Source organism: Rhinoderma darwinii, chromosome 4, assembly GCF_050947455.1.
Source record: "Rhinoderma darwinii isolate aRhiDar2 chromosome 4, aRhiDar2.hap1, whole genome shotgun sequence".
In the NCBI taxonomy this organism is placed as follows: domain Eukaryota; kingdom Metazoa; phylum Chordata; class Amphibia; order Anura; family Rhinodermatidae; genus Rhinoderma; species Rhinoderma darwinii.
The window spans coordinates 186,042,338-186,066,297 of NC_134690.1; the positions used below are offsets into that span (position 1 = coordinate 186,042,338).

General features: G+C 40.2%; 1 protein-coding gene across 3 annotated transcripts in view; it reads left to right on the forward strand.

Moving 5' to 3' along the window:
* PRIM2 (DNA primase subunit 2) overlaps positions 1-14,837 on the forward strand; it is a 151,037-nt gene extending 136,200 nt beyond the window's left edge. For 2 of the 3 annotated variants that reach the window (XM_075864145.1, XM_075864146.1), the window contains 2 exons: positions 7,885-7,953; positions 14,471-14,837. In XM_075864145.1, the coding sequence (XP_075720260.1) occupies positions 7,885-7,953; positions 14,471-14,695 (294 nt within the window). In that variant the 3' untranslated portion in view covers positions 14,696-14,837. Of the gene's footprint in view, positions 1-7,884; positions 7,954-14,470 lie in introns of those variants that run through there. The other variant, XM_075864147.1, reaches the window with a different exon arrangement.
* Positions 14,838-23,960: the final 9,123 nt, after the last annotated feature.

Genomic DNA, 23,960 nt, shown 5'->3' on the forward strand with positions numbered 1-23,960 from the left:
TAAAGTAGCTACCCTTTTGTACATTTTTGGCATTCCCTCAATCATCTTTGAGGTAGCCACCTGGGATGCTTATTAAAACATTTAGAAGGATTTCCCATATATGCTGAGAACCGTTTGGCTGCGTTTCCTTCATTCTCTAGTCCAACTCATCCCAAACCATCCCTATTCGGTCAGGCCATCTGACACACAACTTCTTCGCTCTTTATCAAATACTTCTCACACAGCCACAGCTGCAGGGATTTTTCCTACGAACTATAAGACCGTTAAATGTGTCCATAAATGGCAGTTATACATTTGTGTAATTACATGTCATTTTCTAAAATGTACTGCTATAAAGATATATTATTACCATACCTCTGTCAGAAGTTTTGTTGTGTTACTCTTTTCCCTTGGATCCGACCATAACCCATTCCTCTGGCTATGGTCAGGAAAAGACACATCCCGACCATAGTATGGCTTTGTGGTCGCTTTCAATGTTCTCATGAACGCGCTTTATTTTGTTTGTACTCGGGATCTTCAGATTATTCCCGAGTGGTTGGTGTGACTACAATCCTGTAGCTGCTACTGCGCATGTGCAGCAGTAGCGCTGCCCAAGTCCCCGCCTGCACCAGGGAACCGGCGACTGTTCCCAAGTGCAGGCTAAGATTTGGACAGCGATGCTACTGCAGTACTAGTACTTGTAGCAGACGCTGAAATAGTAAATTAAAATAACTCGGGAACAACTGCCGATTCCCGGGTGCATACAGTCTTCTAAAGCGGTGCTACTGCGCATGCGCAGTAGCGCACGCCGAAATACAAGTTTAGAATAAGCACTTGGGAACAGTCGCCGGAACAGTCCAATTCCAGTGGATAAAATTCTGTCCATGGTCATGTGATGGACACACAGGTGCACAGCTCGTTATAGTTACAGTATGTGTATCAGAGCTGTGTCTTCCAACGATCCCAGCACCTGTGTGTCCATCACATGACCATGGACAGAATTTCACTGGAAACAAACCATGAATGTTCCTACTGAATAACAACAAGCATATATCTTTAACTCCTTAGTGACCAGCCTATTTTAGACCTTAATGATCAAGCCATTTTTTACGTTTTTCCATCGTCTCATTCCAAGAGCTATAACGTTTTTATTTTTGCGTCGACATAGCTGTGTAAGGTCTTCTTTTTAGCGGGACAAATTGTAATTTTTAATAGCACCATTTTGGGGTACATAGAATTTATTGATTAACTTTTATTAACTTTTTTTGGGGGGGGAATAGAAAAAAACCTGCAATTTCGCCACACTTTTTTGCATCCTAAATTTACGCTGTTTACCGTGGGGTATAAATAACACAACTTTATTCAGTGGATTGTTGCGATTGCAACGATACCAAATTTGTTTAGTTTTTGTATGTTTTACTGCTTTTACACAGTGAAAAACACTTTTTTTTTTCAAAATTATTTGTTTTTGTGTCTCCATATTTGAAGAGCCATAACTTTTTTTTATTTTTTCGCCGATGCAATTGTATGGGGGCTTTTTTTTGTGGGACGACTTGTAGTTTTTATCGGTACCATTTTGGAGTAGATGCGACTTTTTGATCACTTTTTATCAAATTTTTTTAAAGACAGGATTCACAGAAAGCAGCAATTTTTCATGGTTTTTTATTTTATTTTTTACGACGTTCACCGTGCAGTTTAAATGATGTAATAAGTTTATAGTCGGGGTCGTTACGGACGCGGCGATACCAAATATGTGTAACTATTTTATTTAGTTTTTTTTTGATAATAAAGCCGTTTGTAAGGAGGGAAAGTGGATTTTTCATTTTTTTTTCACTTTTTATTAAACTTTTTTTTACTTTTTTACTAGACCCACTAGGTGACTTCAATATGCGATCATCCGATCGCATTTATAATACACTGCAATACTTCTGTATTGCAGTGTATTATGTCCGTGTAAAACGGACAGGCATCTGCTAGGTCATGCCAGAGGCATGATCTAGCAGGCATTTACTTCAGCCAGACCTGGGGGCCTTTATTAGACCCCCGGCTGCCATCGGAGGCACAGACACTCGGCGATCTTATCGCCGGGTGCTGGTGGGATGAGAGGGAGCTCCCTCCCTCTCTCCAAAACAACTCAGATGCGGCGCTCGCTATTGAGCACCGCATCTGAAGGGTTAAACGGGTGAGATCGATACTAATATCGATCTCACCTGGTCGAGCAGAGACACCCCCAGCCCTCAGCTACCTCTGGCAGCTGAGAGCAGGGAGATTTGACAGCTCCCTGCTCTGTTTACTTATTCTGATGCAGCGCCGTAGAAAGGCAATTGCATCGGAATAAAGCCCATTAGTGATTGCCGTAAAAACACTATGGGGCGGTCACTAACGGGTTAAACCTGCCAGGCATTTTTACAGAAAGTATAATGGAAAATTGTATCACTTTTAATTATACAATAAATAATATTAATTTGCTGAAACAGGACAACTCCTTTAAAGTGGAACTCCAAGCTCTATGTAAAGTGTGAAAACTATTTGACATAGTTTTCCTACTGATGGTTTACTTGCTTTCTGAGTGAGCTTGCACTTGGCTTTTGCTTATAAACAGACAATCTGAGCACACAGAGCTTCAGTGTAAAGAAAGAGGGATGAATAGGGCAGCAGCCCGAGACACTGATGAGACAAGAGGTGAGGTGTATATTAGACTTCATTTGTAGATTAGGTAGCTGTCAACATAACTATGCTACTTGATGGGTTAGGCAGGTTCTACATTACTCCCTCATTGGAAAAACCAGATTATTAGATGCCCCCTGTATAAGTAGCAATTTATTGTGAAAATCCAGTATGAATTGGTGCGTTTTCAATTTTGTCCCTGTTCTCTGTTGCCAAGAAAAAAATAAATCTTGTAATGTGCAGCAGCTTTTGTACCTCTCCAGTAGTGTGCACGTACAGTGCATTCGGAAAGTCTTCAGACCCCTTCACTTTTTTCACATTTTGTTATGTTGAGGCATTGTCCTAAAATAAAAAAAATATTCAAGTTTCCCCATCATTCTGCACTCCATACCCCATGATGACAAAGTGAAAACAGAATTTTAGAAATGTTCGCAAATTTATTAAAAAGGAAAAACTCAAATTTCGCATGGACATAGGTATTCAGACCCTTTCCTATGGCACTTGAAATTTAGCTCTGGGTAAACGCCTCGAAATACGCCTGAAAAACCAGTAGCTAAATGTCTACAAACATCTGCCCATTGAATTAAAAAAAACGCAGCGTAAAAAAACCGCTGTGCAAAAAGGAGCATGTCAATACTTGAGCTGTTTTTGGAGCTGTTTTTCATTGTGTCAATGGAAAAACAGCTCCAAAAACGCCTCAAAAAACATTTTCACCTTCAATAACAGCTGAAAATCAGAGGCTGTTTTCTGTGAAAACAGCTCCATAATTTTCAGTCATTTTTGACTCTGCGTGTAAACATACCCTAAGCGTCATGTGGAAACCAGACACTGTTCATCTCCTGTCCAATACTATCCCTACAGTGAAGCATGGTGGTGTGTGTGCAGCATCATGCTGTGCGCGTGTTTTCCAGCGGCTGGTATAGGGAGACTGGTCACGGTTTAGGGAAAGATGAAAGGAGCAAAGTACAGAGATATTCTTAATGCTCTGGATCTCAGACTGGGGCGAAGGTTCACCTTCCAACATGACAATAACCCTAAGCACGCAGCCAAGACAACACAGGAGTGGCTTAGGGACAACTCTGTCCTTGAGTGGCCAAAGCAGAGCCCTGACTTGAACCCTCTGGAGAGACCTGGAAACTGCTGTCCATCGCCGTCCCCCATCCAGCCTGACAGAGCTTGAGAGGATCTGCAGAGAAGAATGTCAGACAATCCCCAAATCCAGGCGTGCAAACCTTGTGGCATCATACCCAAGAAGACTGGAGTTTATCGCTGCCAAAGATGCTTCATCTAAGTGCTGAGTAAAGGGTCTGAATACTTATGTCAATGCAATATTTTAGGTTTTCCTTTTCAATAAATTAGCAGAGATTACTAACATTCTGTTTTCACTTGGTCATTATTGGTATTGAGTGCAGTATTATGGGGAAAAACATGACATTTTTTTATTTTAGCACAAGGCCTCACATAACAAAATGCAAAAAAATTGAAAGGGTCTGAAGACTTTCCGAATGCATAGTATCCTAATGTTATGCCTCTAGCACAAGCCATTGCTGAGTCTTTACGTGATGTTTCATCTCTATTTGCTTAGTATCTTTTAGCTGCATGTAAACACTTCAGTATCATTATCGTAATGTAGTCATTTGAGTGTGTTGCAGGAGTTCAAGTTTACACCGGTTGAGAAATCATTAGCAAATTGCTCGGTCTTTTGGTTACTGGGCGTACATATGTTTATTGTCACTAGGAGGTATTGCTCTTCTGGATGACGATAATCGAGTAGCATCAAGTGAGAGAAACAAAAATGAAACATCTGACTACAGCTTTGTGCAGTGTGCCGGAGGGTAGACCATCTGGGCTTGACGTGTGTGTTTTTCCATGATCTGAAATCAGCCTGGCACTCACTAACATGAATCTTACCATTCAAATATCAGTGTATCAGTGTGTTTTGTATTCTCTGTGTTTTATATTATCACTATCTAAATAATCTCAATTATATCAATGTCTGCCATCTTTTCCTGACTGATACGAACTGTAAGGCCTCCTGCACACAACCGTAGCCGTGTGCACGGCCGTGATTTTCGGGTCGGCGGACTGTCAGCCGAGCGCTGCCCGCAAATCGTAGGACATGCCGTAATGGGACATGCCCGTTCTTTCTGCGGTGCGGGTTCCCGGGCCGTGCAAAGACCGCAAAAACTACGGTCATGTGCATGGCCCCATAGAAATGAATGGGGCCGCAATTCTCCCGTGGATTTTCGGGGGAATTGCGGCCGCAAAAACACGTTCGTGTGAATGTGGCCTAATACATTCCAGAAAATATGCTAGGCCATGTCTTTTTACTGAAGCCTCTGTGATGAGAGTTCATAATAGGAATTACATTTGTATTACACGATATAGTATTGATTTGTTTTTTGTATGGCATTGTAAACGCAATCATGGGCCAAAATATATTAGACTGAAATTTGTAATGGGTGTCAACCGATACCCGCCCCTCCAGTGATTTATCCAGTTTCCAAATCATAGGTAATAGATATATATATCTGAGAGAAAAGATGACACAAGAGACCATGCTTGTATGCTCAAAATCCTTCTCTCCTCTTTATTGATCCAAACAAGTATATAAGTATAATGACAGGAAAGGTGTAGGCTTTGGTTTCAGCCAATCATCTACAATATGATAATGACTCTGATTCAGCCAATGAGAATATTTCAATGCATTATAATAATTCTTCACCCTCCAAGCCCCAGGTGGCCTGAACCTTGTCCCATGGGAAGACACACATTTCAGATACACAAGTTAATTAGTCTCTACTTCTTATCTCACTAGAGAATGGAGACTGCAGATAAGTTTAAATCATTTAATCAGAGCGCTTCTTCCAGGGCTGAATCCCCTCCCTCTGGTAAACAATGTCATTGTCCATTTGGCCAAGGCTAATTGATCTGCTCCTTACAAGAGTAATAAAACATACAATTCAAGAACACATAACATAGAATTGCTTCAAGACAGCTGCTGACATTTACTTTTTACTTATTAATCTCAAAATGGCTCCTTCAGGCCAAAAGATGGATTCCAATGATCCAAAATGGACGCCTACCATACAAAATGGAGTCCATGCAAAATGTTCTCTTTTAAACATATTCTACTCACTTTCACAGGCATAGTAAAACAAACCTATACTATTTTATGAAGTCTGACTTACAATAATTATTACATCACATGAATGTAGGATCGAAGCAATTATGCACAAGTGCCTGCTTCTACAATAAAGCCTTTTAAATGTGAATGTCTAAAATTTTGTTCTGATTTTATTTATATATATATATAAAATCCCCTGCATAGCCTTAGAGTTAAATTATACCATTCTGAGAGCCTGCAGCTGACACTGGGAGGCATTCAGGAGCTTGTTCCATACAACTTATACAGTTAACTCAATAAAAAAATGGTCTGCAGTAAGCTAATGAGCGCCCCTTAGTGGCAGCTACATACTGTACGTAGAAGCCTGATCCGCTGGATTGTCTAGCATATGATCGCTCTTGTTAAAACGATCTACCCATCCATGATTTACCAAAAATATGAGGGTGCCTCAAAGTTTATGAAGCACTGCTTAGTCATATAGAGACATGAAAAAAAATAGTTCTCCCAGATTTGTGTGCAGCACAGAGTATATTGCCTTATACTAGGCAAAAAGCTAAGATGTTAGGGAAAACAACAGAACTGTGAATGCAGCTCCGGCTTTCTGTTAGGCCTCAGTCACACTTGTTTGTTTATAATTCATATGTGTAATCTGGGAGAAAATATCGATGACTGTACAGATGATATGAAGGATTAAAAACGCTGACCCAACAGAGTTTAAAGGGGTTGTATGAGGGGTTGCTTTTTTTCCCATTCACTTGAGCAAAAAATGTGTTTCAGTACCAGTAACAGCGCATTGACAAAAGTGGCACTCTTTCTGGAGAAAAAGCAAACCCTTTTTTGTAGTCTCGTACAACTATTTTACATGAAAAAAATAATGACACAATGCAGACATAAATTCAGCGCTAAATGCAGTTTTCGCTCCATATTTCAATATACAAGTGTGAATGAGGCCTATCTTGGGACAAATAAACGATAATTGAATATATTGACAAACATGGGTCCCTATAAACTCCATCGAGACTCGCCCACAAGAGTAAGAATATCTCTTTTAGACACTGCTGTAAATGACATCTGCCGCTGGTTTCATGACTGTGCGGGCTGGTTGAGGCTATATTGGGATTATTGAGAGTTTGCTACTGTCCTAAGAAAAAGGTGACTTAAACATAATGTTAACATCCCTAATGCTCACACTAAGAAATACAATGTAAGGCGGATATATAATCTGCTTGGCTGTAACAGGAAAACCAAATAGTTAGCACTTTTGTCGTATCTTCTGATTTAATCCATTCAGTAAACGTAATGTATTTCTTCACCCTTCAATAACGGTAAGGCAGTATCTAATAATGTGGACAGCGGGGATTTGTGGCTGACTCAATTGCGAGGTCTGACATGGGAAAGCATGGCTCTAGAAAGGAGGGGTAAAATGTCACCTTTCTTCAATTGTGTACTCTAGTAGAGGTTATCTCTTCATAGCAGCAATTTCCTGGATTTGATAAGCTGGCAAAGGACTTCTTCTGATTGTTGTATGGGATGTTGTCTATCCACTAGAAAGGTCAACCAGCATTGCATTTTGTTGATAAGAATTGGAGAGCATTCAACCCTGAAGAGATTACATAAAGTCAAAATTAAGAAGCAAATTGTATTTTTAACAGGCTGTCATCTTAACAGATGTTCAATGGGGAAGTTTCACATTGAGGTACTTGGTAGGGCTCCAGTCGCTTAGCTGGAACATTGTTGAATCTTATTACATGGCATTGTGGTGTTAATAAATAATTCCGGCTTAGGTGATGAAACCACAACTGTGCTTAAGGTCGTTCTTCTGCTCCGCGTTATTAATGGGATCATCTGTTTTAAAACCATCTATTATATACGGTGTTCTCCTGGCTTTCTGCAATGCAGCTTGGCACAACACAGCTGCTAAAGGGGCATCATGAGTACTACATGTGAGCATTATGTGATCGGCTCATATACTTGGTGTACCCCAGAGCTACCCTTCTCTTACTAAATATGATGATGCAACCAGGTTCTTCCAAACAATACATTTATCCCATTTTGTGTAATAATGTTGTGATCTATTATTATTTCATTAACTCCTAATTTCTCTGTTTCAGATATTGGATCTGGTGAAGGGTATGCATTTCCAGCTTGCATGCCAGAAGTATTTTGAGTTAACACACAATGTAAGCTCTTTGTATGTGAATATTTCCAGTAGTCGTGGCTCATGTTGGGTGGTAGAAAAGTGTTATAAATGTTTTTTCCTTTTTACAATATTTTCTTACTGTTTACACAGGGCAGTGATCGGGAACGAGTATTTCTACCGACGATCATGCTAACGCTCGTTCACCCGATCATTGTCAACTTTTAGTCTTAAGAATTCTGTTTTTTTTTATGGTGTCAAAGTCCTACTTTTTTTTACCTACCTGTAAAATTGTAATAAAAAATAATTTGTTAAAGAAGCACTCCCACAAAGATTTTTTTTTTGTGCCACCCGTTTGTAAATCCAATTGCATAAATGATACTGCGGTTAAAAATACCTTCCGAGCGTTTCATCTTCTATTTTCATCATCCGTTTGGTCCTTCCATCAAACCGCATGACCCCCGCTCTGACTAAGGCCTTATGCACATGGCCGTGCCCGTAATCCTGGTCCGCGATTATGGGTACGGACAGCCACCCGCATATTCGGCCCGTGCTCCCATACAAAGAATAGGAGCACGGTACGTAAAAAGCAAAAGATAGGAGGTCAATAGAAGTGAATTGGTCCATAATTGCAGACCGTAATTACGGTCCTCCATTATGGACAAATTCCACGGTCGTGTGCATGGGGTAACTGACTAACTTTCTATTCATTCTTATACGAGCCTCAATGTGAGTCTCCTAGATTTGCATTGTGAGAATGACCTCCGGTCTCCACAGGAGGCGCTGTGGGATTCAGTTTTGTCAGAGCGGGGGTCATGTGGTCCGACGAAAGGGCACAGTAAGTATTTTTAACCGCAGGTATGCAAACAGATTTTCAAACTATTTGTGGGAGTTCTTCGTTAAGTTTGCAAATAAATAAAGTGGAAACTAGCTGCCTTCAGAACTGATATAATTAAGTAATAATTTACTATATACTATCCGAGCAAAAATGTTATAAACAACATAACTTTCTGAGGAACCCTTACCTTACGTTAATCGTTCGGCATATATCTCCAGATCCAGAGCTCTTTTTTTCTGCATCTTGTGTAAATCTTCAGACTTCCCGCCATGCCTTCTTATGAATGTTTTTCTCCATTTGAACGGAGCAATGATTGGAATGTATGATTGCTGCTCAGTTTACAGCGGGCAATGACCGGGAATAAGCATCGTACAAGCGCATGTTCACCCGATCAGTGCCCCATCAATCAATCTATCGGACTGTATCCATATACCTTTTAGTTTTGTGCAGCCTACCTATCTGGTATTTGTTGTTTTTTTATCTTCTCTATCGTGTCATTATAGTGTCTCTTATAATTTGTTAACGTAAATAAAAATGATGCCCTCTAGAAGTGCTGGCATGTCACCCTGTTAATTGATACCGGTAACCACAAAGCATTGTGGATTGTAGCATTAGTAATATGAAGAGTTTCTTTATCAGCTGCGTGCTCTAAGCCACTTAATTACACCCAAAAGAAATTCCTAAGTGTTCCAGTAGTGTCTTCATTGCTCTAAAACCACATTAGTCTATAGCCTGAAATGTGAAACTTTTGTTTGTGTGAAGGTCATTGTGCGCATACTGCAGAGAAGAGAGATAGCATCACTAACAAGTTGTTAGGAGGCCTGATATGACAGATACATGCTGCAGCTTCTTATTGATCCATCATGATGTCCTACACATAGAAGACAATTCAAAATACATCTGAACAATATTAGCACATTCTACATCCCTGATGTATGGCTATTTTTAAAATAGATCGGTCATATACTTCACTGGTCAACAGTCTGCTTCATTAGAGCATTTATATTTATGTGATTGTTTAATTGAATCTTAGGGCCTCCCACACACGAGCGTGTTTGGTCCGTGATATACGCTCCGTACGTTGGCCACCTTCCGGGACCGAACACACTGCAGGGAGCCGGGCTCCTATCGTCATAGTTATCTATGACGCTAGGTGTCACTGCCTTGCTGCGGGACAACAGTCCCACACTGCAATCATGTTTTCAGTTCGGGCCAGTTTTCCCGCAATGAGGCAGTGACACCTAGCGTCATAGATAACTATGACGATAGGAGCCCTGTTCCCTGCCGTGTGTTCGTTCCGGGAAATGCGGCCAACGTACGGAGTGTATATCACGGACCAAACACGCTCGTGTGTGGGAGGCCTAAGAGGAGATCAGATAGGGCTTAATGATCCCAAACAGGCCGAATATGCGCATGCTTCCAAAAGGTGTAGGAACAAAGTACTGGATGTGATAGAACAGCATGTGCAATCTAAGGCCAAGATCACACCGTTTCGATGCAATTTTTGCCGCAGTTTTTTAAGCCAAACACAGAATTGGACACAAAAGGAGATATATCAGTCTTTTCAATAAACCTTTCCTTCCTTTTGGATCCATTTCTTGCTTTAGCTCAAAAAACTGATCCAGTGACTGCATCAAAACTTTGTGTGTGATCCTGGCCTTATTACACGTGCAGATATTCTGACAGTAAATCGGCCCCGATCATAAATACAGCATGTTGATTAGGGCTCGTTTGCCCTAATCAAACAAAGCTATGATCGCAAGCACGAATGGTCGTTAAGACAATCAATTGTCCCATGCATTTTAAATCTTGTCGGTAGCACATCCCCTATTCACACAGAGACAAGTGAGTATTCATCTTGTCGCGTAAAAAATGTGATCAGCTGACAAATTAGTGTTTGTCAGCTGATTGCTACCCAGGGTATTGCCCGGGAACAGCTGATCATTGACCTGTGTCATAGTGCAACTATGTAAAATTGTGTAGAATTGGATTATTTGGGCCTTTATTGTTAACCTGTTAATGGCCATCCTAAGTCTACAGCTTAGGGCCATGAGTCCAAAAACAAAATCACCAGGAAGTTAATAGGGAGTAGTTCGTTTTTCGAGACCTTCATCAATTAGCCGGATCAGGGACCAGCTAGAAAGAGTATCTGCATGACCCATCACTCCCCGTGCATAACACAAACAGCACATTGATTTCAGAGGTCACCATGCGATACTTTATTTCCCCAGTTAACGATACTGAAGTGTTTAGACAGTAAATAGACATTCCACGGGATGTCTATTCACAATCTCTGCACTTCGTTACTCTGTGGTAGTTACAGCAGAGGAAGCGTGATCTCGCAAGATCTCGCTGTAAATGACAGGTTACAACGAGATCACGCTTCCTCTGCTGTAACTACCATAGAAACAGTAACAAAGTGCAGAGATTGTGAATGGACATCCCATGGAATGTCTATTCACTGTCTAAACACTTCAGTATTGTTAATGTGTTCGTATAAGACAGCACATAAGGATCTAGCAGGATCCCTATACGCTGAGTAAATGAATGGAGAGGAGTGCATGAGGCTGATTGGTCAGCGTCATACACTCCCCTGTACAACGCCCACTTGGTCTAAAGTAAAAATACGCCCACTTGGGCATTAAGCAACTCATTAGCATAAATGTAAAATTGCTAATAAAGTGGTAAAAATAGATAGTTTTTTAAAAATAAAAAGCACTGCTGTCACCTACATTATAGTGCCGATCTCCTTATGTAGGAGACAGGGCACTTATAATGTGGTGACAGAGCCTCTTTAAAGCTCCTGAACTTAGAGCAGCCTGCTGAATAAAGCTGGGATCGGAAAACATTCCGAACCAGCTGTTTAACTCATTGATAGCCGCGGCCTTTGTCTGCAGCATGATCAAAGGGAACTCCCCTCTTCCATCGCGTCACTGGAAACCCGGTGGCTCGATCGAAGACCAGTGAATCTGTCTGCAGTCAGCCCTGAGGACCTACAAAGGTCCCCAGGGCTGTCTGCTCAGTATGCCTGCTGTTGGGGCACACTATGTGCTGCCCTAACAGAAGCCTGTGTGATAGTGACACAGAGTAATGTATTAGCATACAAGAGTATGTTAATACAATATAAGTATAAAATAAAGTTGTAAAAAAAAGTTATACCTTAAAGGGATTAAAAAAAAAAAAGGACCATAAATAAAAAAAATTCCCCAAAAAATGACATTATTTTGCAGAAAATATATTTTATTTCCCATACATTACATAAAAACAGAACACCTATACATATTCGAGATCTACACAACCGTAATAACCTGAAGAATTAATTGAACAGTTTATATAGCGTGAAACATTAATGGGATAAAAAAAACACTGTAGAGAATCTATTTTTCCTATATTCACACTATAAAAATAAATTCCATAACTTACACATTACATTTTTTTCTACCCCAAAACTGTGCAAAAAAATAAAATTTCTCCCGCGTAAAATAAGGCCTCATGCAGCCACGTCAATGAAAAAATAATATGGTTGTGTTCAGATGGCACTGGTTTCTTTGGGTGCTCGAGGTAGGGTCCCAACCCGGGTGTAGGTTAAGAATTTGTACTCGGCACACCTTGCTTGTGTTACAAAAATATATATTTTTATTATGGATGCCAGAGGCTGCATGTGCGACGTCGACGTTTCGGTCAGACAGACCTTCGTCGGGCACTGAGCCGTGCTGGGGACTGGATCGGTACAAAATATGATGCGTATATAGCGCTGCTGTGGTCAGTAACCGGCGGCTTACCGCTCTGTGTTGGCGCCAACACAGAGCGGTAAGCCGCCGGTTACTGACCACAGCAGCGCTATATACGCATCATATTTTGTACCGATCCAGTCCCCAGCACGGCTCAGTGCCCGACGAAGGTCTGTCTGACCGAAACGTCGACGTCGCACATGCAGCCTCTGGCATCCATAATAAAAATATATATTTTTGTAACACAAGCAAGGTGTGCCGAGTACAAATTCTTAATGAAAAAATAATGTTATGGCAGCTGAAAGGCAGAGGCAAACTTCTAGATTAGGCTAACCTGATTCTAACGTTTATTAAAAGAGGCACTTTTGACAAAAAGGTCATAAACATTAGAATCCGGTTAGCCTAATCTATAATACCCTGTTGCTAGTTTGATACGGACATCTGGTGACAGACTCCCTTTAACTGGTTGCCGACACAGTACGAGTATGCTCGTCCTGAGCAGCGAGCACTTCGCGCATTAGGACGAGCATACTCGTCCTGTGTGACAGCCGTCCCTGCCGTCTCTGTGTGTGCGATCGAGAGCGGGGCAACGGCTGTAATACACAGCCACGGCCCCGCTCTGACAGCGGAGAGGAGAGAAACATCTTCTCTCCGCTGTTAACCCTTTGAACGCCGCGATGACAGCTGATCGCGGCGTTCAAGGAGAGGGGACTGCACATTGATCGCGTCACAGAATATAACTGTGACGCGATCAAAGCCAACAACTCGTATGGCCAGACAGCCCAGGGTCCAGTGAAGGACCCCAGGGCTGTCTGAACATATTTCCTGTTGTTAGGGCATACTATCAGTACACAGGCTAATGTACTGGCATATAGATCTATGCCAGTACATTAAAGTTACAAAATCAAAATCAAAATGATAAATCCCTTTATGGGATAAAAAAAAAAAGTTAAATGAATGTAAAAAAATAATAATGGTAAATACATAAATAAAAAGTAAATAAAATACACAGAAACACACATTTTTTATAATAAATCAACTTTTTAAAATATAAGTCCCAAAACACAAAATAATATAGACATATTTGGTATCGCCACGACCGTAACAACCTGTACTACAAATGTATACCATTCTTTATTATGATCGGTGTATGGTGTAAAAAAAATTAATATTAAAACTGCTGCACAACGGCTTTTTTTCTGCATTTTAATCTAATTAAAAATTTATAGAAATTAAACGATAATGTATTTGTACCAAAAAATGGTACGTACATAAAGTACAACTCGTCCCGCAAAAAACAGTCTCATACAACTACGTCATACAAAAAATAAAAGCGTTATGAGCGTCGGGATGCAAAGAGGGAAATTTACAAAAAATTGCTCTGTCCTCAAGGCCAAAATTGGCCGTGTCCTTAAGGGGTTAATATTCAGTGAAGACAAAACTCACTAACAATAAATGTTCTTGAAAAACAATATGTTGGGGTCTAAGGGGGGAGGGGGGTTCATTTTAAAGTATATATAATTTATTATGATGTTGATTTTGCTTTGGGTCTTAAAACTTGATTATTAATCATGACTATTACTACAAGTAATAAGCATTTGTCCATGCATACAGTACAGATGTAGCAAAGTTTATTCTGACCCTGATAACTTGCTGCAGCGTGATACCACACAAAAAAAGCCATTGAAAAGTCATAAAAAAAATTCACGTTAACGTTTCTTGCCACTGTGTATTTAATGTGTTAAGTCAAGATAAAGATGGCTACATCTGTACATGTGTTTTCTCCATTAAAATGAATGTTGTTTCGCAGCTTTCGGTACAAGTATGTGGGTGCTATCACGATTTACAAGTACTGTATAAGAAGTAACAGCAAAGGACCCTTGTGTGAACCCAGACTTAGATATTGTATTCCCTAGGACGATGTCTAAAGTGGATAGCGTTTCTGCTTTTTTTTTTGTAACTTCTGTCATGTTGATTATGTCGCTACACAGGTTGATGACTCTGGGTTTTCATTGAATCATCCAAATCAATACTTTGCTGAAAGTCAGAAACTGCTTACTGGTAGTCGTGATGTCAAGAAAGAGCAAATACCCATGGAAAGTTCTCCAGCAAATCCTCCAAGCCAGACGGCTTCCAGTTCAGCCTCCAGTACAACTGTCACAAGCACACAGCCAGAGGAAATGGAAGGCCTGGAGCAGATATTCAGTGAATATTGAGATCACGGAGCTGCCCTCTGATTTATGGAATTGTTGTTCTTGTTGTCAGTGTGTGCTCTTGTTACAGTGTTAAAGAAAACATTATGGACCAGTTTTTTGCAAAGGAATTTTATGTATTGAAAAATAAAGATTTCTTATGGTTTGTCGTCATATACAGTTTTTGTTTTTTACAGTGATCTGTATTTCTGGAACTATAGGATGGAGGAGAACACAAATATGTTTCATACCATCATAACACTGGTGTAAAATATTTCAATAATGCAGAAATATTTTAAGGGTTATTCCCATATCAGACATTTATGACCTATCTATCCATGCCATAAATGTCTGATAGATGCAGGTCCCAGCATTTTAAGGATGTATTCCAGACTACAGTAAATTCTTTTAATCCAGCACCTGATTATTAATACATTCTGATTTTCTGAGAAATACACAGGATCATTATCTTTTTTTGGTATTAGCATCTCATTTCGCTTTATCCTTATGCGAGATGTTTCCTTGAAATTTACTTGGATTTAAAGAGGCTCAGCAATGTTTTTTATTTAGAAAAACTATCATTTTTGACAGAGTTATGACCTATTTTAGCTTTATGCCAATGAGTTTCTTAATGAACAACTGGGCGTGTTTTACTTTTTGGCCAAGTGGGCGTTGTACAGAGGAGTGTATGACGCTGACCAATCAGTGACCAATCCGCGTCATACACTTCTCCCCATTCATTTACACAGCACATAGCGATATCGCTATGTGCAGCCACATAAACACACTATAACGTTACTCAAGTGTCTTGATAATGAATATACATTACCTCCAGCCAGGACGTGATGTCTATTCAGAATCCTGACCACTTCTGTAGCGTCTCTGTGATAGTTACAGCAAGGCGAGCGTAATCTCGCGAGATTACGATGTAACCTGTCATTTCAAACGAGATTACGCTTGCCTTGCTGTAAATATCACAGAGACGCTACAGAAGTGGTCAGGAGAATGAATACACATCACGTCCTGGCTGGAGGTAATGTATATTCATTGTCAAGACACTGCAGTAACGTTATAGTGTGTTTATGTGGCTGCACATAGCGATATAACTATATCGCTATGTGATGTGTAAATGAATGGGGAGAAGTGTATGACACTGATTGGTCAGCGTCATACACTACTCTCCACAACGCCCACTTGGTCTAACGTAAAACACGCCCAGATGTCCATTAAGAAACTCATTAGCATAAAGCTAATATAGGTCATAACTCCGTCAAAATAAAAAATACTGCTGTAATTACATTACCGCGCCGATCACATCATGTACAATATAGGGCACTTATAATGTGGTGACAGAGCCTTTAACCCCTTAGTGACCACCAATACGCCTTTTCACGTTCGTCACTAAAGGGCCTTAGGCTAGGCTGACGCCTTTTCACGTGAGCCTAGTCTAAGTCCTGCACGGGTCTCCCGTGACAGCTGGGCTCCTGCTCCAACACCCGCGATCGAAGTTTACTTTGATCGCGGCCATTTAACCCGTCAAATGCTGCCGTCAATAGCGACCGCGGCATTTAACTTGTTTACAGAGGGAGTGATCTCCCTCTGTCACCCATCGGCGGCCCGCAAATGCAATCGCGATCTCCGATGGGGTGTGACGGCAGCCGGGGGCTTGATGAAAGCCCCCAGGTCTGCCCTGGACATATGCCTGTTAGGACGCGCCGGAGGCACGTCCTAACAGATTGCCTGTCAGATTTACACTGACAGGCAATAATGCTCTGGTATACGAAGTATACCAGAGCATTATAGCAGCGATCTGTAGATCGCACAGTAAAGTCCCCTAGTGGGACTAATGAAATAAGTCATCAAAGTGAAATAAAGATTATTAATAAAAAGTACAGTAAAAAAATTAATCAATTTTTTCCATAAAAAGTGGTTTTATTTAGTAAAAGTGTAAAAAATAAATAAAAGTACACATATATGGTATCGCCGCTATCGTAATGACTCCATTAATAAAGTTAGTCATTTAAACCGCAAGGTGAACACCTTAAAAAAAAGCGCAAAAAACAATGGCGAAATTGCAATTTTTTTCCATTGCCCCCCAAAAAAGTCATAATAAAAATGAATTAATAAGTGCCATGCACCCCAAAACAGTACCAATCAAAACTACGTCTCGTCCCGCAGAAAACAAGCCCAAAAAAATCACTACATTGATGGAAAAATAAAAAAGTTACGGCTCTTGGAAAGCGACGATGCAAAAACAAATAATTTTAGTTCAAAGGTGTTTTTATTGTGCAAAAGTCGTAAAACATAAAAAACCTCTACATATGCGGTATCGCCGTAATCGTACCGACCCATAGAATAAAGGTAACATGTTATTGACGCCGCACAGTGAACGGCGTCAATTTAAAAACGCATAGAGCAATGGTGGAATTTCAGGTTTTTTTTTATAATCCCCCCCCAAAAAAAGTTAATAAAAAAATTATATGTACCCTAAAATGGTGCTATTAAAAAGTACAACTAATCCCGCAAAAAACAAGTCCTCATACAGCTATGTAGACGAAAAAATAAAAAAGTTATAGCTCTTTGAATGCGACTATAGAAAAACGAATAAAATAGCTTGGTCATTAGGGCCTAAAATGGGCTGGTTACTAAGGGGTTAAGTATCGATAGTTAGATGTAAGTAATGTATGTTGAAGAAAAAAAAGTTATTTTTTTCTTTTTTTAAAACGGTGTAGATATTTTGCTATTTTTTTAATTATCTCTGGTAGGTGTGTCTTGACTATATATGAAACCCACTATGTAGACCGTGCAGGAGGGTGTGTGAGCTATAATGCAGCAGAATGAAAGTCAACAGATAGCTGTCATGGGTTACAGTCTCCAAGAAGTAATGGAGTATTGCCCTTTCCCCAGTGACCATGGAGTAACCAGGGACATGCATACAGAGCCTTATCAGTGTATGTATTGTTACTATCCTGCGTTATGTAGGCCTCCATCAGTACAATAGAGCTGTCATTAAATCCCCCTCCCTCAAATGATAATGGGACAATTCTGCTCATTCTGTCCAATCTTTACAGCAAAGCTGAAAAGTGAGCTACAGAAGATAGGAAGCATCAGCCTATTGTGTGTACTCCAGTGTCCAGTGTTAAAACTGGAATATTTCAAGATTTATTATTTTTTTCGTCTTTAAAGAGGCTCTGTCACCAGATTTTGCAACCCCTATCTGCTATTGCAGCAGATAGGCGCTGCAATGTAGATTACAGTAACGTTTTTATTTAAAAAAAACGAGCATTTTTGGCCAAGTTATGACCATTTTTGTAGTTATGCAAATGAGGCTTGCAAAAGTCCAAGTGGGTGTGTTTAAAAGTAAAAGTCCAAGTGGGCGTGTATTATGTGCGTACATCGGGGCGTTTTTAATACTTTTACTAGCTGGGCGCTCTGATGAGAAGTATCAGCCACTTCTCTTCAGAACGCCCAGCTTCTGGCTGTGCAGACACACAGCGTGTTCTCGAGAGATCACGCTGTGTCGTCACTCACAGGTCCTGCATCGTGTCAGACGAGCGTGGACACCGGCACCAGAGGCTTCAGTTGATTCTGCAGCAGCATCGGCGTTAGCAGGTAAGTCGATGTAGCTACTTACCTGCAAACGCCGATGCTGCTGCAGAATCAACTGAAGCCTCTGGTGCCGATGTCCTCGCTCGTCTGACACGATGCAGGACCTGTGAGTGATGTCACAGCGTGATCTCTCGAGAACACGCTGTGTCTGCACTGCCAGAAGCTGGGCGTTCTGAAGAGAAGTGGATGATACTTCTCATCAGAGCGCCCAGCTAGTAAAAGTATTAAAAACGCCCCGATGTACGCACATAATACACACCCACTTGGACTTTTGCAAGCCTCATTTGCATAACTACAAAAATGGTCATAACTTGGCCAAAAATGCTCGTTTTTTTAAAATAAAAACGTTACTGTAATCTACAATGCAGCGCCTATCTGCTGCAATAGCAGATAGGGGTTGCAAAATCTGGTGACAGAGCCTCTTTAAGGACCCTCATCTATTATCTAGAGTGGAGAGCAGCAGCTTCAAGTATCTATCACTCTGGAGGACTTTAAAATTGGTACACTTGCTGCTGGGTACCCACAGATTACAGCAAATAGCTGGTGGCCCCAGCAGCGGGACAACCTGTGATCTGCTTATTGTCTGGGGACGCGTCTAACCAAATGGAGTTGTCTATAGCAGAGGTTTTACCCTTACTGATAAGCGGTGTCATCCTAGATCTGACATCTAAGGTCAGTGGACCACTCATATCCTTTTCAAGCACCATATAGTTCACACTACAGGATGAAAAGGCAAAAAATGAAAACCATAATCTTATTTTTAGAACCTGGGGTGTTGAAAATTCAATTGTGTCATTAATCAAATGGTCTCAAACAAAGCTGGTTGGCATAAAAGTCACATTCGACATGCCATCTTTTGAAGAAAAGAATTTCATAAAGCCGTTATTGTCAACAGATTTTGTTGAATGTCCAACCAGGGAATAAAATCAGTAATGCAATTTGAAATGTGTTTCAAATTGAGGAAGGAAAACATTTGGGAAACACTGTTCTACGGCTGATAAATGACCGACTTTATTTTAGATTTTGTGTAATGAATTAAGCAAGGCTGAAATTGTTTTCTATAGTTTAACCTTCATCAAGGATACAAAGTCAGACATTTTGACATACATCTCTACAAAAGAATGTATATTTCTATACTCCTGTAACATGTTCTGGCTCTTCTATAATAGCCTAATACTGACGTTCCCTGATTTTATTTGGATTATGTGGCCATTAGTAATTAGATACAGAAAGTTTTATTTTTGAAGGTCATATTTTAGCTGATCCTGACAGGTGGGTGGCTGAAGTTCCATTAAACATAGTCTGGATTACAACCTGAAATAAATTCTGCCTGGTTCTCTGTAAAAATGAAAGTAATTGAATTTTCCAGTAATATATATTTTATATTATATTTGGTATGGCTGATTTTAACAGTTTCTGTAGTTGACTGTTTTCTAGATGTTTTATGTGTCTGTTATCATTCTCACCCTTGGAGCTCTATTACATGGGCGTATTATGTCTCCGTACAACCTCAAAGTTCTTAGACTTCTCTGGGGTCTAAGTGTACCTCCTAATTTCATACAAAGATACATAGGTTGAAAAAAGACACAGGTCCAACAAGTTCAACCTTTCTCAATCAATTATATGTCATTCATTTCTAGATTATAACTCTCTGCCATTTGTCATTAGATAAGCATCTAGCTTAAAAATTCTGTCTTTGTATTTGCAATTACATTACTACTACTTTGGGTAGGGCATTTTATAGTTTGAGTACTCTAAGGGCCCATTCACACGAACGTGAATCACTTTTGTGTGCTGTGCATGGAAATCATGGAACCATTGATTTTAATGGGGCTATTCACACATGCATGAGTCTTCACACAGCGAGAGTCCGTTGTGTGAAACTCACTGCATGTCCTATATTGGTGCGGTTTCACCTACGCGCCCATTGAAGTCAATGCGTGTGTGAAAACCACGCACAGCACACGGATGCGGCCTAGTGGGTCCACATACCCACACTCCGTGACATAGTGTGATGTGAACAAAGCTTGTTGGAGTAATCAGAACCCTTCCATTATCTGTGTGTTTTACAACCCTTTTTTTATGTAGAACAGAATGCAGGGGCCCTGACTTCACTAAGAACTGTGAAGCCAGTTATCTAAGATTTTCTACTATGGAGTACATTACTAGACAGCGCTTACAATAAGATTAAAGTATATTACAGAAACCTTTCTTTTAACGTCTTCCCGACGTCCGCTGGATATATATGGCGCTGTCAGGAAGGGGTTCCCGCAAAGCGCAGTACAGTTACGTTGCGGTTATGGTGCAGGCTCAGAAGCTGAGCCAGCACTATCACCACCGGTTGTCAGCTGTATGTTACAGCTGACACCCTGCTGTGACGACCAGGATCGGAGCTAGTCTACTGACACTGCTTTGTCCATGAAAAATAAAAACGTTATGGGTCTTAGAATATGGGGACACAGAAAACAAATGATTTTTTAAAAAAAAGTGATTTTATTGTGCAAAAACTGCACTACATTTAAACTATAAATTTGGTATTGCCATAATTGTATCGACCCGCAGAATAAAGTTAACCTGTAATTTATGGCGCACGGTGAATGCTGAAAAAAATAAATAAAAAACAATTCCTGAATTTCTTGTTTTTGGTCATTTCCTCTTCCAAAAAATGAAATTTAAGTGATTAAAAAGTCATATGTGTCCCAAAATGGTACCAAGAAAATCTACAGCCCAAAAAACAAGCCCTCACACATAAACCGAAAAATAAAAAAGTTATAGCGCTAGTAATGCGATGATGAAAAACATCCCGATGTGCAGGCTGGAGGGGAACATCCCTTCAGTTTCAAGAAGTGGTTATCAAGGCCCTAATGTTTAGGAACCAGGAAGGGAAGGAACATAGCACATATTATACCAGGGCAACACTTTACTAGCAGAATTTCCCAAACTACAAAGGAGGAAAGTCTCCAAAAGGTGCAGTGTTACAAAATAGGGATAAGAAAGAATACTGGCATGTGCATTATGCACTGCTTCACAGTGTACCACACACCTATGGATAATTGTATTATTTACCCCATTATTATACCCTCTTATTATGCCATGATGTACTCCACACAGATTACTTTTGTCCCCACATTATAAACTGAAATACCAGTAATACTCAAACAAAACTACTACCAAGCAAAATCCACGCACCAAATGGTGCACCTTACCTTCTAAGCCCTAGAGTGTGCCCAAACAGCAGTTTACGTCCACTAGTACACAGAAGAGCCCGCTTAACAATTTATGGGGTAAGATTCTCCAGTGGCACACGCTGGGCACAACATATTGTGCGGTGAAATGGCATATCAGTGGAAAAATTGCAATTTTCACTTTGCATCATCCACTGCGTATTCATTTCTGAAAAACACCTTTGCGGTCTAAATGCTCACTATACCTCTTCATAAATGCCTTTAGGGGTGTAGTTTCTAAAGTTCCAAAAATTTATAAATTTCACCTCTACATTGCTTTAATTCCTGTGCAATGTTTAAAGGGTTAAGAAACTTTCTAAATGCTGTTTTGAATACTTTGAGGGGTGCAGTTTGTATGGGCCCACAGCCTTTTGAAATTTTCTTCAAAATATGAGAGAAATTTCTTCTAAAGTTCTAAGAATTGTAACATCCTAAAAAAAATAAAACTATGTTAAAAAAAAAACCGATGCCATTCTAAAGTAGACATATGGGAAATGTTAATTAGTAACTATTTTGTGTGGTATTACGATCTGTCTTACAAGCAGATAATAAAAAAATTGATAAAAATGCTAATTTTTGCAATTTTTCGCTACATTTTTTTTCCACAATTAAATACTGAATATATCGACCAAATTTTACCACTAACATTAAGTCCAATGTGTCACGAGAAAACAGTCTCAGAATCACTTGCATTGGTAAAAGCATTCCGAAGTTATTACCACATAAAGTAACAGATGTCAGATTTGAAAAATTTGGGTTTGTCAGGAAAGTCAAAACTGGCCGCAGCGGGAAGGGGTTGAACAGTTAGGTAGAATTACCCATTGTGTGCGTAATGAGTTTTCTGATAAATGTAGACCTGGTTTTGGCATTATATTTCTGTATGTATATAGTTACAGGTCTAGTCAATGACTAAAAAGCAATGTGAGGATTCCATAAAAGTACTAGATTTGCATTGAAATAAGCATCTTCAGTCTAATGTCTAAAACCTCTATTGTTTGAAAAGCTTGCACCATTCTGTAGGCAACGTTTAGGGTATGTTCACACGCAGTGTTTTCAGGCGTAATTCGGGCGTTTTACGCCTCAAATTACGCCTGAAAAAACACCCCTAATACGCCTAAAAAAATCTGCCCATTGCTTGCAATGGGTTTTACGGTGCTCTGTTCCCACGAGGCTTAATTTTACGCGTCGCTATCAAAATATGGCGCATAAAAAGACGCCCGCGGAAAAGAAGTGCATGTCACTTCTTGGGACGTTTTTGGAGGCGTTTTTCATTGACTATAGAAAACCGCTCCAAAAACGGCCGCGAAAATCGCGAGTGGCTCAAAAAACTTCTGAAAATCAGGAGCTGTTTTCCCTTGAAAACAGCTCCCTTTTTTCAGACGTTTTTTAGTAAGCGTGCGAACATACCCTTACACACAGCCAATAATGTCGTAAAGGGGTATTCTGGTTACAAGTTTCCACCTATCCGTAGGGTAAGGGGTAACTTGCTGATCGGTGGGTGTCCGACAGGTCGGACCCCCACCGTTTACGAGAACGAGGACCCCGAAGTTGCCCGAACCCCTCGTTTGAACCGAGCGGCAGGTCGCTCGTGCGCACTGCCGCTCCATTCATTCTCTATGGGAGTGCCGGAGATAGCCGAGTGCAGTGTTCGGCTTTTTCCGGCACTGTCATAGAGAATGAATGGAGCGGCACTGCGCATGAGAGAACTGCTGCTCGGTTCAAACTTGGGGTTCGGGCAACTTTGGGCTCTCTGTTCTTCTAAATAGGACACCCACCGATCAGCAAGTTACTCCTTACCCTATGTATAGGGGGTAACCTGTTGTAACCGGAATACCCCTTTAACTAAAGGACTGCATTCCTTGTGCTGCTAAACACTTATTAAATGGCTTCATAAGTCAGTCCAGTAATATAGTGAATTGCAGTAACACCAGAATGGGCCTGCTCGATCATGTAAGGAAGACATGTTTGTAGTTTGCTTTGGTCCTATGTTTCAACCTGGCGTCTAACTGGACTACCATGTGTTTCTTTCTGTAATAAAAAATTAAAATAAATAAATGTACAAAAAAGTTATTTACATTCTGTACAGCCATGGGTGAAAATCTATGGAGCCGGAAGAAAAATATTCCTTATTTACAAGTTTCATAGCACCTCTTTTTGAAGCAGACTCCATTCAATCTTCCTGCGGAGTAATCTGCTGAATAATTGATTATCTTATAGATTTCTGCTGGCTCTGCAACATTTCTTAAAGTACACATTTCATTAGAAAATAAATGCGCTCCAAATCTCACATAAGACACAAGCAGAGATTTTACTTTTAAGATTCTTTTGTTCTTCTAGCTTTCTAGTAGTTCATTGTTCAAAAAAAAAAACTAATACAACTATTACAGACAGAGGCAATGCTTTGCTCTTTTCCCTTTACGTCATCTCAATTAGTTAACTTTCCTGCACAGAGGAAC